At 44.1% G+C, this 15,446-nt stretch overlaps 2 protein-coding genes and 1 non-coding gene across 3 annotated transcripts; 2 read left to right on the plus strand and 1 right to left on the minus strand.

Annotated features, from left to right (window-relative positions):
• Positions 1-1,986: 1,986 nt before the first annotated feature.
• rpl5a (ribosomal protein L5a) lies at positions 1,987-6,882 on the plus strand. Its single transcript, XM_052477279.1, is given in 10 exon segments — positions 1,987-2,139; positions 2,243-2,370; positions 3,579-3,648; positions 4,239-4,354; positions 4,456-4,590; positions 5,147-5,222; positions 5,225-5,279; positions 5,879-6,056; positions 6,378-6,466; positions 6,745-6,882. Coding segments are annotated over 9 exon segments (825 nt in total). The 5' UTR covers positions 1,987-2,139; positions 2,243-2,367; the 3' UTR covers positions 6,848-6,882.
• Positions 5,564-5,687, plus strand: LOC118402578 (small nucleolar RNA SNORA26). The gene has a single exon (XR_004829503.1). It is a non-coding gene; the product is annotated as a small nucleolar RNA SNORA26 (small nucleolar RNA).
• A 1,099-nt stretch (positions 6,883-7,981) lies between the features above and the next one.
• On the minus strand, positions 7,982-15,396 carry dipk1aa (divergent protein kinase domain 1Aa). The gene is made up of 5 exons (XM_035800541.2): positions 15,037-15,396; positions 10,568-10,702; positions 10,127-10,234; positions 9,610-9,786; positions 7,982-9,372 (listed from the first exon to the last, which is right to left on the minus strand). The coding sequence occupies exons 1-5, from the start codon at positions 15,088-15,090 to the stop codon at positions 8,560-8,562; spliced, it is 1,287 nt and encodes a 428-aa protein (XP_035656434.1). The 5' UTR covers positions 15,091-15,396; the 3' UTR covers positions 7,982-8,559.
• Between the last annotated feature and the right edge of the window lie 50 nt (positions 15,397-15,446).

Consider the following 15,446-nt stretch of genomic DNA (forward strand, 5'->3'; position numbering starts at 1 on the left):
TACTAACAGGACAGCACTATAGAGGACAGAACCAAACCAATCAGTTATAAGTATAGAGCGGGTGAGGGTGTACCAGACAACTGTTTTTACGTGGTCCTTCTAGCCGGATTTAGAGACAACAGTTTTTCACATGGTCTGTCCTTTCTCTGGGTTTAGAGACCAACAGTTTCTCAGATGGTCTGTCCTTTCTCTGGGTTTAGAGACCAACAGTTTTTCACATGGTCTGTCCTTTCTCAGGGTTTAGCGACCAACAGTTTTTCACATGGTCTGTCCTTTCTCAGGGTTTAGAGACCAACAGTTTTTCACATGGTCTATCCTTTCTCAGGGTTTAGCGACCAACAGTTTCTCAGATGGTCTGTCCTTTCTCTGGGTTTAGAGACCAACAGTTTTTCACATGGTCTGTCCTTTCTCAGGGTTTAGCGACCAACAGTTTTTCACATGGTCTGTCCTTTCTCAGGGTTTAGAGACCAACAGTTTTTCACATGGTCTGTCCTTTCTCCGGGTTTAGAGACCAACAGTTTTTCACATGGTCTGTCCTTTCTCAGGGTTTAGAGACCAACAGTTTTTCACATGGTCTGTCCTTTCTCAGGGTTTAGAGACCAACAGTTTTTCACATGGTCTGTCCTTTCTCCGGGTTTAGAGACCAACAGTTTTTCACATGGTCTGTCCTTTCTCCGGGTTTAGAGACCAACAGTTTTTCACATGGTCTGTCCTTTCTCCGGGTTTAGAGACCAACAGTTTTTCACATGGTCTGTCCTTTCTCCGGGTTTAGAGACCAACAGTTTTTCACATGGTCTGTCCTTTCTCCGGGTTTAGAGACCAACAGTTTTTCACATGGTCTGTCCTTTCTCCGGGTTTAGCGACCAATCGTTTTTACAACTCCAACCCCTGTATGTTCTTCAGCTTTTTTATTTTTTTTATTTGACTAGGCAAACCAGTTAAGAACACAATCTTATTTACAATGACACAATGGAGACATTATGAATTTCTTTTTTTTTAAACGTTACGATCAGCATAAAAAAAAACACAAAATAGCAGAACTGGTCAGGAGCCCGTAAAATGGCTGCTATCCACTGCAGCGCCATCTGGTGCGAGGGTACACAAATAAAGAGCTGGTTTCACCAGACACTGTTTGAAATGTTCATGTAGAAGTACAAGGATGCTTTGCTTACTGTGAATTTGCTTTGACTGTAGTTTAAAAGGGTGTTGTTGTATTTCCTGTGTTGTGTGTATTGTGGCTTTGCCTTCATTATGGTGAAGTTAATAATTGAGAGACCAAAATAGGTTATTCTTGCAAATGACTCACATTTTGCAACCTTGCTTGCACAGGTAGGAGAGACATCAGAGACTGTAATATTCTACCCTCTGCCCAGGCTTTTATCTGGGGGCCGAGGCTCGTAGTCTCCCTAGTCCCCAGGCAGACAGGTTGCCTCCCACATGAACAATGTTCAGTTTCCCTATTATACAAGCTGCGTTTAGACAAAGAATATATATTATATTGTCAAGATAGCCAAGTGTCTGCTCTAATGGAAATACATGTTCTCAATGATTGAAGGCAGGAGAGAGCAGGTGGGACCACTCTCGCCAATAAGAGGGCAGATAAACGTGTGAACAACAGGCACAATTAAGTTGTTTTTCTAAAAGTTGCAGGAATGCCCCGTGCATCATCCACCTATATAAGTACATTTGTAACAGCCTAAGCATTAAGAAACGTGTATTCGATCAAATAAGCCTCACGTAATTCGACACTCATAGAACGCCATACAAAATGGGTTTATCTCCCGCGGACAGATTTTGGGCGAAGTAAATCCCCTCCGATTGAGACAGGCTGAATCGGGTTGATTTTGATATTGGTGGGATTCGTTTTGCATGACCCGGTACCCCGGTTGAGCTGAGTTTGCTAATTTCAGACCGTTCCCTTGGCCCTTAAGCGAAGGTTTTACGCACCTGGTGCACCGGGAAATGCAGAAATAAACTCCACCATTTTTACTATTATCACATCAGGGCGGGATGATCGAGTGACGAATTTTCGGGCAAGGGCGGTCCATTTAAAACCCATTCCTTCCTCCCTCGCCCTGCATACACGTCAGACGCCATGTAAAACTCATCAGATGTGTCCACATAATTTGAGGATCGAGGGTATATGGTGTTTCTTTTAAAGTGTTTGGAATGCACTAAAGTCTGGGATTTCCCGAGACGACGACGAATAAAATAATATTCATACAATTTTCCTCCCATCCAGTAGGTGGCGTGCTTTACCGTTTCTATTCATAGAAAGCGGTATCCTGTTTGCGACGTCAGCATTTTTGACCAACTCTGCAGCTACTTGGGAAGACTTTCAACTGTGAAGTTGGACATTTTTCAAAAATGGTCAGTAATTTTGTCATAATATGTTGACAATCCTAAACATGTTCCGCGTGTACATGTAATATGCATTGTCATGTCGGATAGACGTTTCTTTGGAAATGGATGAGGGTGGATTTGTGCAGCATACTTTCGCGGGTCTGCTGTATGTTTACTGCAGGCGAGGTTCCAGCGTGGCGATATGGCGCTCAAAGGCCTACCTCCAACATTTCCAATTGCACAAAAACCTGTTTTTTTTTTGTCGATGTCAGCCTAAATGCTGTGTTTAGATGGTACGAGGTAGACGGCAAACCAGATATCATTGTTTAAGCCTGGCGGTGAATTCCGTCAGCCTCCACGGTAAACAGGACTAAAATAATTAAACTTTTGCCTTCGCGTTGTTTTCTGCCTGATTTTGTACTGAAATCACTAAAGTAATGCATACAGTCGTGCTAGTTTACTTTTGCCCTCAACCAAAAAAGAAATGGAACAAGAAAAAAAGTTTCTGCCGAGATGCACTTTGAAGATGCTACAACAGTCCACATGTAGTTTTCCTCTGCAGGGAAAACTTGTAATAATGAATAGAAAGACAAGACGACCCCATAGTAGAATAGTCTATATTTTTACCTAGTGGGCATGTTGTGTTCTCAGAGAAATATTAATCTGAAGACTCATTCAAATTATGAGTGCAATAGGGAGGGAAACGTGTATTCGTACAAGCAGTCAATGCACAACTAACTATTCGTTACTATCGCAGTTTTAATGACATGTGTTAAGGTGGGGATCCCGTTTTCCGTTTCTAATATCCACGCGAGCTGTACCATTTTTAAACACGGAAGTCTTAGCGACAGCATGTTAAGTACATTATGCGTTGCAATTTGCGGTGACTTCATACCGGAGAGTGGCGCTAAATATATAACGGGTCAATTGTAGACCATCTTGGGGTAAAACGCCACCCTACTTCAGTCATTTTGGAGTGACATAAATTGTGATGAGACGGATTACATTTTTCGTTGAGCAGGAGTAGTGGCAACCAGGAAAGGGGGGCATTAATTGGTTTCTGTGAGCTCGGCATATTCTCCTCGGTGGGGTTTGGCCTACATTATATTCATTGTGCTTATGCACTTTATTTGGGGCCCAGACTGCAGAAATGTGTATTGCATGTTAGCTGACACGCCTGAACCATTCACCAGAAGTCTGCAATGGCAGCTGTCTCACCTCTTTTCTCTCTACAGGGCTTTGTGAAAGTGGTTAAAAGTAAGGCCTACTTCAAGAGATACCAGGTGAAGTTCAGGAGAAGGCGAGGTACATTTGTCTTGATATGTAATGCACATTCACGCACCCTTTTATGTATCATATCAGCCAACTTCTGGCTGCGATTCAAACTCAAAAGACACACCCTATTTGTCTTTGGTACAAATTATTAGCCAAGCAAGGGAAGTTTGCAATGTAAGCCCCTCAGTCCTAGTTTTTAATGTAGTTTGCAAGTGTACAATTATGTACACTTCGGGCGACAAATTTCCGGGCAAGGGTGGTCCATTTAAAATTCACTTGCCCGGAGGGGAGAGGGTGTGTCTGTTAAGTGTTTGGAATGCAGCCACCGACTGAATAGAATGGAGAATAAACATGTGTTTATTTTTATGACGAATGCTGGTGTACTAACCAGTTGTCCGAATGTGATAAATTCGCTGCTTCTTGATGATGATTCCAAGATCTCTGAGCAAATTGTAGTTGGTCCTTCATTTACGACAGCTGATGTTTTTTTGTTCTTTCAAGACGGGGCTGAGAGAAGCGACATGAATGAACTACTAGAAGTGCTGAAGATAAACAGTCAAGTGATTGTCTGATTCTGGCATACTAGCCAGTTGTGTGTTTGGTGTGATTGTCTTTGACAGAGGGGAAGACTGACTACTTTGCCCGTAAGCGCCTGGTCATACAAGACAAGAACAAGTACAACACTCCCAAGTACAGGATGATCGTGAGGTTCTCCAACAGAGATATCTGCTGTCAGGTGAGTGCATTGTGCAGGCTTTTGTCCCTGCCCAGCTCTAAGAATCTTGGTAAATATTTTCTTTACCACATCCAGACCATCACCACTTCTCTCTGTTTCAGATTGCTTATGCCAAGATTGAGGGTGACCAGATTGTCAGTGCCGCCTACTCCCATGAACTGCCAAAGTACGGCATCACAGTGGGACTGACAAACTATGCTGCAGCCTACTGCACAGGCCTACTGCTGGCTCGCAGGGTAAGGGACACACACATACTGTATGCATACACACGCCTCACGCTCATACACATAGAGGAATGCATAGCTGCATTCACACACCCTTGGCAATCCCATAGATACACATACGCAAGCGTGCACACTTACGCAAAAATGTTCTCGTGTTTTCATGAGGAAGCTGGTTGACGTCACTGTAATAAAACTGGAATCACTTCATCCTGAGTGAAGTTGTTTGTCAGGGTATTGTTGGCGTCTGTGTAGCCATTCATCTGCCCTGGCAAATTAATTGATTTTTAAAATTAAAACCTACCACTGCATCCTGTACCAGTATCATTATGCTGAAAAGGGAAGACCGATCTGTGTGTACAGTTTTCTGAAGTGTATCATTTTCTCGAATACTTTTTTTTTTTTTTGCGGAAACCTGTGACGCTGGTATGGGGATATTCTTTACCTGCTTTTACAGTCGTGTGGCCTCCCGTCTATCATTGAATGCAATTAATTTCAGTATAGCAAGCTACTATTTGAAGATATACATTTGCATTTCTCTAATGAAACATCGTTCTCTCTCGCTCCTCAGCTGCTGAACAAGTTTGGTCTGGACCAGGTGTATGAGGGCCAGGTGGAGGTGACGGGAGATGAGTTCAAGGACGTGGGGCAGTGTTCGGAGCGCTAAAGGGTGCTGTCGACGGTGGCCTCTCAATTCCTCACAGGTTAGTGCAGGTTGAAGCTGAACACTAAAGGGTGCCGTCGATGGTGGCCTCTCAATTCCTCACAGGTTAGTGCAGGTTGAAGCTGAACACTAAACGTCGATGGTGGCCTCTCAATTCCTCACAGGTTAGTGCAGGTTGAAGCTGAACACTAAAGGGTGCTGTCGATGGTGGCCTCTCAATTCCTCACAGGTTAGTGCAGGTTGAAGCTGAGCACTAAAGGTGGCCTCTCAATTCCTCACAGGTTAGTTGAGTGCAGGTTGAAGCTGAATATGGATCCCCCTTTTTTGCCCATCTAGGACTTGAAATGTTCTATATGACCAACACAGAGGGGTAAAGTATTATAGTTCTCTCATAAACCTGTAGTGAAGGCTGAACACCTCACAGCGGATCCTGTCGGGAGATACAAAATGTGTCCACGTCTCTTCTCTTGCACTTCATCGGGAAAATGTTTACCCAAAACTAGACTATCAATTCTGCAATAAGACTTTGTTATTTTAAAATGTGATTATGGAAAATGTTTTTTTTATGACTACCGGTATTCAAAGTCACTGTACACTAAATCAACCAAAGTAATCGGTGTGGTACTTCTCGCTCCTCAGCACAAAACGTTTCCCAGGCTATGACATGGAGAGCAAAGAGTTCAACGCAGAGATGCATCGCAAACACATCATGGGCATGAACGTGTCGGACTACATGAGCTACCTGATGGAGGAGGACGAAGACGCCTACAAGAAACAGTTCTCCCGCTTCATAAAGAACGGCGTCACGCCAGACACAGTAAGGCCGTTTTACACAGCCCACTGAATCAGACATTAGTGACGGAAAAGCCTGTACTCCACATCCTGTAATGGGAGAGTATCAGTTGGTTTGGCAACTCTTATTTAAATTCGCTGCTTCTTGATGATTCCAAGATCTCTGAGCAAATTGTGGTTGGTCCTTCATTTGCGACGGCTGATTTTTTTTTTTGTTCTTTCAAGACGGGGCTGAGAGAAGCAAGATGAATGACCAGATAATGCTGAAGGGCTGTTTGTTGGTTTTCTGTGGACCCTGGTCCTTTACTGTTTACCTTACCGCCGCCTGAACAATGTGTTCTTTCAGGTAGAGCAGATGTACAAGAAAGCACACGCCTCCATTAGAGAGAACCCAGTCCACGAAAAGAAACCCAAAAAAGACGTCAAGAAGAAGAGGTGGGTTTGGTACACAGTTTCTGGCTTTACACTTGGGAACATTTGCATATTGTGCATTGGGGGTAGTGCTTCTTTATGATGATACGAAGTATGCTGAGCAAAATGTAGTTGGTCCTTCATTTGCAACAGCTGATGTCCATTGTCCTTTCAAGACGGGGCTGAGAGAAGCGACTGTATATTGTAGTTCCACTGGTAGCGTCAACATTGAGCTATCGGCCTTTAATCTCATTCGCTGTGCTGATGGTTAATGGGGATATTTTTTTTTTTTTTTGTCACAGGTGGAATCGCGCCAAACTCTCGTTGGCACAGAGAAAGGACCGCGTTGCCCAGAAAAAGGCCAGCTTTCTACGAGCACAGGAAGCAGAGGCGGCGGATGGTTAGACGGACCACTGGCTTAATAAATGTATTGCAAATGACTTTGTTTCACCGTCACTTTGCTCCCTGCGGAAGCACCGTCCTGGCAGTTTGTGAGAATGGCTTCCTGTATACTGCAGTTTTTATATTTGAGGGAAATTCTGGTGTGATTGAATGAGTTGATTTAGCAGGTTCTCCCACACATTCCATTTTTAACATCCTTTACAAACCTTTTTTAGTCTGTGCAGTGAGTATGAAAATATGCACAGACGGTCAGGATAATCCACTTTCAACGTGACTGAGACCACAATGGTGAGTGGTATGTGTTTTTTATTGTGCAAAATCATGCTGGTTCAAACTTCAAGGTAAACATACATCTACATTGCAATTAATCCCTCAACTGAAGGTCACAGCTGCTGGGTTTCCATTTTAAGAGATGTACAGTTTGAGCTTAAGGACGTAGAAAACAGCAAGTCAAATGTAGTTCATGTACACTACCTCCTTTAGTGGAAGATAAGTCTGGTGTTTTCAGCATGATCTCTAGCTTGTACAGAATATGGCACTAGGATGCTACATAGTGGAAAATTACAGATGTTTGAGAAATGTACATGGTATGCAAACTGGCATTTATCAGAGGGTGTAGAAGAGACATTAGTCCAGTTTTGATGCAGCACTGCTCTATGCCCAATACAAAATCAAGTGAGAAAGGGTGGTGAAACGTCCAGCAAAGTGGATGACTCCATGGGGTGTGTCCCAGTATCTTACCTCCTGAAGTATACACTCGTTCCACTACTTCCCATGAATCTAAAAGCAAAGGATCAGTCAAGGTATGGACAAACTGGTCATACTGGTCATTTCAAAACATGGCAGGAGAGATTATTGGGACAAAGCCATATACCCTTTCCTCATATTGGTCACATTGTCTTCATGTAATGTGCAAGTGTAGTTCATACTATCGCTTTAAAATGTTCCATGAGCTCCTTCATAAACAGCAAATATTTCTACAGTTTCCCAGCATCCTGAATATGAATTGTGGTAGTCCAACGACCCATGCCTAGATTAATTAAATCGGATCAAGCTTTAACCAGCGATAGCAGACACCTGCATAGCTAATGTTTTTTTGATGGTGTCTGAGGTGGAGCTGTCAAATCGGTGGGCGGCTGCTTTCGATTGTCAAGAAGCCACTCGCGTTAGTAGTTCAGAACGAGAAAGAGTAGGCTATAGAAATTACGCTCAAATTAAATCATTCATCCGTATAATCGAGGTGTAGACTACATCTGAAATGAGTGTTTTAATTTAAAAGGAAAAAATATTTATCCAGCACCACGCCAACATCAAAATGTGAAAATGGCACATTTGTTACTTAGGAAGATTTCCAATGACAACCAATTAGTAGGCAATGTCTACTTAAAATTACACGACGCTCACCGATGTCACTGGAAACACTTTTCTTCCTCTGTTTTACTACAAAACAAAGTTGTGAAAAAAGCTTTCCAAAGGGTAGTTCAACATCAATTTCCTTTCAGATAGGTATGCCAGGAGCCGCTTGTGGATTTGACAGCTCGAATGCAGTTACACTGCCAAAACAACTGCTATGCAGCATGAAAACAGGTGGTAGATAAAACAATATAGTACGTCTTGAATGAACAATCCACCAAAGTGGTTGAGTTTTTAGAAATACTTTCCCCAAAGGCTCCTCTGACCGAGCCAATGTGCCAGTAGCAGACTTGTCAATTACATCATGAGTCTTTAGTATGAGAGATCTGTCTCCACAGCAGAGCTTTGAGGTTGTTCAGGATGAGCGAGTGTTCCATGTCCATCTGGCCCGCTGAGCCCCTGAGGGCCATGCAGGCATACAGCTGCCTCTCTAGCTCCTCCCTCAGCTCCGACGGTGTTCCCCTCAGGAGGTAGTCCCTCAGAGCCCTGCACGCCTTGGCCAGGTTGGGCTGGGTCACCTCCTCCCTGCATCGTTTCTGAGCCACGTCGCACGACGTCCGGCAGTCCGCCCCAAACAAGCAGTCGTCATCCTTCTCGCAGTGCAGCGCGCGCATGGTTCGCCTGAACGTGTCCTCAGAGACGATGGCCCGCGGGTCGGTGAGGCGGAGGTCGTGGCGGTCCGTGTAGCCGAAGTGGCCGGCGCTCAGGTCGCACATGAGGAAGCTGCCGTAGTTGCCGTGGAAGATGTCCTCCACCAGCTCCAGGAGACCCATGGAGATCTTGGCTTTGCGGGGCCACGAGGGGGTGAACCACTGGTCCATGCTGCGTCGGGCCCCACTGGGGACCCAGGCCTCCAGGGGCCAGGGGAGGCTGACACCGTAAAGGGGGCCATAGGGTACCCTCTCGGTCACGTACAGGTCTCCACAGAAGCCCATCAGACGAGGGGTGTGGCCCCGTTCCTGGAGGAGCAGGCCCAGCAGCACCTCGTCCAACTGGAGAAGAGCCCAGGCCGAACGGGCCTCTGGGAGCGAGACGTGGCCGTCCTTGTTGCCGTCGGCGACGCTGAGTATTTGGGTCACCAGGCTGGCCAGATTTGCTTGCTCGCCCAGTTTTGACTGGAGATGGGAGAGAAAGTGGGAGGAAGGACATAGAGGTTTAGCTGGTATCCTCTATAAACTATAATATATATATAATATAATAATAAACTATGCAGATTTCTGGTAAAAATGTTGGTGCAATAAATAACCAGAGCATCAAAGGACTTCGATGGAGACAAAAACTCATGTCAAAACGGTATGCTGATTATTTGCGACAGCATCTGCTGAAGTCAAAAGCGGCAATAGTTCCAAGACCTTGAGGTGATTGAAGACCATCTCTCGGAACTTCTCCACAGACGTTCCGCGGGTGGGTTTGTCGAAGACTGCAGCCTCTCTCCGGGGCTCCGGCTCCTCTCCGAGCTCATAGTGCAGCACCTCCCCCACCTGGCAGCGGATCACCCCGTCCACGTCACCCCAGCCACCTGTGTACACCTGAGAGCCCCAGGCAAGAGGGACAACCAGAGAGTGGCATTACATTATTTATACACCTACAGTCGATAAGAAGAACTGATGGTACTGGATTATTATCCTGAACTGACGGTGCATGGAAATACTGTAGTGAACTTCTACTGAAGACACCACGCCCTACAATAAAACCATTGGCCACATACAGGAACTTGCTGAAGCGCCTTCTTGAGTCAACATTAGGGCTGTAGGCCCGGGTCCTAGGAGGATGCACTGATCTAAGGTTGGTTTTTACTGATCCTGGACCTGTACTTGGTACAGACCAAGACAACAGCTCAGAGGTAGGGTGCACGGTCTGTTACCACACCTGGTTGTTGGGGCTGGTGGAGAGGCACCTGCCCAGGTAGAGGGTGTCTTTGTCACAAAGGCTGCTGCAGGCCGAGCCGTCAATGATGCCTCTCCTGTATTTGTCACACTGGGGGAGCAGTGGACATGTGTCGGTGTTAGTCTCTCTCTCCATTACCTTTACTCTACAACAGTACACCAGATTTTACAAAGTGAGATCTATAGAGGGCGGACCACTTGTGACGATGCTGTGAGATGCTATGAGATGCGCGCGCGCGCGCGCCCCCCCCGCGCCCCCCCCCCCCACAAAACACACACACACACAGTGTTGTTATACCAATCTGGCTCCACTGCCTGTTCAAAACACTCCTCCTGTCTATCAATAAATACAACAAAATATGTAAAAGACAACAACAACAAAAACGAAGTGGATCATGGATATGACCGATGTGTCCGTACTCACTATGGCGTTCTTGCACTCATGTCCTCTGCACAGCTCGGTGTAGTTGGAATACTGGACATAGATCACCCAGCCCCCGACAAACACCGTCAGCCAGGTGAGGAACAGGTATTTCACCCGCACAAAGGAGATGCGAGCCTACAGGGGTCAAACAGAGCAAACTGGGTTAGTTGGCTACTGTATTCTTCGCCTTCCCTTTCAAAATGCATAAGCATGCACCAATGCATCAATGAGTAGAGCATTAAGTGCACAATGTTTAACCACCATGTTCAATCTACCACATCGTGTTGTAAAATAGTGTGCCGAGTCCCCCCGCCCTACACAGTACAACATCACTCCCATCTAATTCTAAAGTGCAGTTGTCAGTAAAGCGTTCGATTTTCACTATCTGAAATGGCGGCTTTTTCATTAATGGCATGAGGTGAGGTATTCAGTTAGGATTCTGGACTTTTAACGGTACACATTCACATGCATCTACAAACAAATGGAGAGAGAGAGAGAACAAACCCCTATTGTGCCGTGAGAGTCAAAAATGAGGCCAGCCTGGTCAATGGCGGTATACTAATTAGCGCTTCCTAATCAACACCGTCATGTGACCAACAACAGACAGCCAGCGGTACTGTAGTTTCCACGGTGACAGTGGGGTTCACATAATCAAGCTATCGATCTCAACCACAGTGGTCCAACAATGACCCGTTGAGAATAAACAAGAGTTCTGGGGTTAAGTGTTGGTTTGATCTTAACGTAACCAGACTCCAGACATGGTTCTAAATCAATTGAGTTACAGACCGAGGCTATAGGCTGTCACAGGCCTCATATCACATGACAAGATAACGAACGGCCCGGCCGGTGTGCAGTCAGATGCTTACGTTCCAATGTCCACACTAGCATACTCCCTATAATAGAATGCATGCCTAATCAGAGATCGACTGCCCTGCCCATCATACTATGTGTGGATATTAAAACAGAATCAGAGTATGTCAGAGGTAAGCTGTGACCAATAAGATACTTGTGAGGGGAAAGGAACAAATCACCTTTGATTTTCTCTGACTAAAGTGTTTCTAATCAGGACTCTATGATCAAGCCTGGAGCTTAGAGTGGTGTTGTTTTGGGATGAGAAGAATAAGCTTGAACCATGAGGGAGTTATAATAATAATAATAATAATAATAATGGCTTAAAGGGGTTAGAGAGAGAGGGGCCTCCAGAGGTAGGACTGTTGGTCGAGTCACAAGCCAGGCCTCATTCTACAGTGAGCAGTAAAGTATTGTTCTTACAGCATCGTCTCTTCAGGAGGATGTAATGTTAGAGAACATTCGGATTGAAATGTTGTGTAAAACAGATAGGACTGCCTGTCAGAAAGAACAAACAAAATCATATGGAGCGATTTAATCATATCTGCTCTACTTGTTCTAGTTCTAATCATGTCTGCTCTACTTGTTCTAGTTCTATCTGCAATGTTCAGATTATTTCACACCACTGAATACAGCAAAACATGGGAACAGAATACGGTTAGAGATGGGGGGAATCAAAACAGTTACATATTGGGATATTATTTTGACAATATATCATATCGTTTTGACATTATTGGAATATTATTTTTGCACTAGTTGCCTGTATGTTTGCACCAAATGCCAGTATATTCCCTTCTTAGCTAGTTCTCCATTTCCTTTTTTTTTTTTTTAAAAGGGAGCCAATTTTTTTCAGAACTTTTATTTCCATGACTAATCAAAACTTGTTTTCTCAGGCTCTCTCGTCTCTTTGTAGTAGTCATATGGTGAGCAATATGTTTGGAACATTGAATCGCCATAAAATCACAGTACTGAATCGCAACACATATAGAATCGTGAGAATTGCAATACATATCCTATCAGCACATAAGTATGGTTATAATATCGTATCATGAGGTCCCTGGCAATTCCAAGCCCTAAATACAATCATGTGCTATTGAATGCCCTCAACATACTGCAAAAGAAAGTCATCTAAAATGTATTCTGTGGTTTGAATAAGTTACATATTATATAAGTCTATTACATATTTAACAAAAACATTGGGCTCCCAGGTGGCGCAGCAGTCTAAGGCAGTCTCAGTGCTAGAAGCGTCACTCCAGACACCCTGGTTCAAATCCAGGCTGTATCACAACCGGCTGTGATTGGGAGTCTCATAGGGCGGCGCACAATTGGCACAGCGTCGTCCGGGTTTGGCGGGTAGTCATTGTAAATAAGAATTTGTTCTTAACTGACTTGCCTAGTTAAATAGAGGTTAAATTAAAACAAATTATAATAATAATAAGCAAAGCAAGCATGTCAGACATTGAGAGCAATGTCAACATTACCATAGTGATGGATTGGGAACCATAGTAATAGGCTGTACATCACTGGCCAGAGTCACATCCAAGCGAAATATAATTTTTTACATTCTATCCAACCCAAAACAGACAGACCTACTCACAGCGCGTGTTCCGTGCATTATTGCATATGGTCCGTCTCTCCCTCTTCCCACTAAGCCTCTTATGGTATAGGGCTAGGTTCCCCCATACATACATATATTTTAAAAAATTCACTGTTGGACATAAAAGACTAAAAACACCAGGTAATCAGCTCCAAGTGATTTTAATTTTGGAAATCTGTACAAGTATTCCCACGCATAATAGAGAGACGTGACAGTATACAATTGTAAGCAAGGTTTGAAATTACTAAGTTTTAGACAGATATTATATCCATTTTGGCTTCTACGTTCCGGCTCCCCGACCATCTGCGTAAGGAAAAGGCTGAATCTACACAAACAAAAATGTAAACTGAAATAAAAGATCCCATAAATGTTCCATACGCACAAAAAGCGAATTTCTCTCAAAATGTTCCACAAATTTGTTTACATCCCCTGTTAGTGAGAATTTCTCCTTTGCCAGGATAAATCTATCCACCTGACAGGTGTGGCATATCAAGAAGCTGATTAACAGCATGATCATTACACAGGTTAACCTTGTGCTGGGGACAATAAAAGGTCACTCTAAAATGTGCAGTTTTGTCACAACACCACAGATGTCTCAAGTGTTAAGGGTGTGTGCAATTGGCATGCTTGACTGTAGGAATGTCCCCCAGAGCTGTTGCCAAAGAATTTAATGTTAATTTCTCTGCCACGTTTTTTTAGAGAATTTAGCAGTATGTCAAACTGGCCTCACAACCGCAGACCACGTGTATGGCGTTGTGAGGGTCAGCGGTTTGCCCCAAGGTGACGGTGGGGTGATGGTATTGGCAGGCATAAGCTACGGACAACAAACACAATTTAATTGTACCGATGGCAATTTCAATGCACAGAGATACCGTGAAGAGATCCTGAGGTCCATTACCATGCCATTCATCCAACGCCATCACCTCATGTTTTAGCATGATATAATGCCCCATGTCGCAAGGATCTGTACACAATTCCTGGAAGCTGAAAATGTCCCAGTTCTTCCATGGCCTGCATACTCACTAGACATGACACCCATTGAGGATGTTTGGGATGCTATGGATCGACGCGTACGACAGCGTGTTCCAGTTCACGCCAATATCCAGCAACTTCGCACAGCCATTCAAGAGTGGGACAACATTCCCCAGGCCACAATCAACAGCCTGATCAACTCTATGTGAAGGAGATGTGTCGCGCTGCACGAGGCAAATGGTGGTCACACCAGATACGGACTAGTTTTCTGATTCACGCCCTTACCTATTTTCTAAGGTATCTGTAACCAACAGATGCATTACTTTATTCCCAGTCATGTGAAATCGATAGATTAGGGCCTAATGAATGTATTTCAATTGACTGATTTCCTTCTATGAACTGTAACTCAGCGAACTCTTTTAAACTGTTGCATGTTGCGTTTGTATTTTTGTTCAGTTTTGTTGATGATCCCTGGTATATGGGAATTGCAGCAGCAGTGCCCCCCAGTGCCAGCAGATCATTCTTGGTTCAGCCTTATTATCCAGCACAGCAGATCATTCCTGCCGCGGCACTGGATAAACAAACTGTTGCAGCTGCAGAATCACATATTCCACTGGTGGCCTCAGGCAAGGACAAAGGTGGTAGCCCAAATTAATTTGAGTACATTCAATAAGAGTGTATTAAGCTATATGTAATAAAGTGTAGCATAATGCCCTAGTCCCATAACATAATAATAGGCCTAATTTATTTCTGCTAGTTCTTAGGGAGACTATTTTTCCAAACCAAATTGACGCATCTCATTGTAGCGTCAACAATTTCAGCATGCAAGAATATGCATCGCAGCCAAATGTTTTCTACCTCCATGAACTGCTGGTGTAGGCTACAATTAAATGAACATTTTAGTCCCGTCAGAATTGTAAGAGTCTGCACGACAAAATGCATACACTAGTTACAACAATCAATGACAGTAACCATACGGTGTCAATCTTATTGACTGCAAAGCTCTGTCAATATAAAATGTGTAAAACGCGTTAGAATAGCACTGTTTTACCTGGAAAAAGAATGATTTCTTTATCCAGGCCCGTGGAAACAGACCTCTCGCCATCACAAAAATAGACCATCTCAATACGTGGAACTGCGAAAGAGAATCCAAATAAATGGAGTGAAGCTGGAGCTCATGAAGAGACTGTCCGTGTTCGTAGGCTACACAATGTTCAGTTTCCAATGCGTTTTAAGCGCATTCTAGATTTCACAAAATATATTCTGACATCGAACATCTCCCGGTACCCAATTATTCTTAGTTCTCCATTTGTGTAGAGCCAAAGACCGGCTCCTTTACGCAGTTCACGGGTCTGGCAGCGCTGCTGTCTTGCTCGTGCAGCTGACCAGTAATTCTGCCAGCAGCACAACGAATGACGTCACGCTCATATGGTCATGAGAAAACCTTCAAAATAAAACCAC

The sequence above is a fragment of the Oncorhynchus keta genome, chromosome 23 (genome assembly GCF_023373465.1).
Source record: "Oncorhynchus keta strain PuntledgeMale-10-30-2019 chromosome 23, Oket_V2, whole genome shotgun sequence".
Classification (NCBI taxonomy): domain Eukaryota; kingdom Metazoa; phylum Chordata; class Actinopteri; order Salmoniformes; family Salmonidae; genus Oncorhynchus; species Oncorhynchus keta.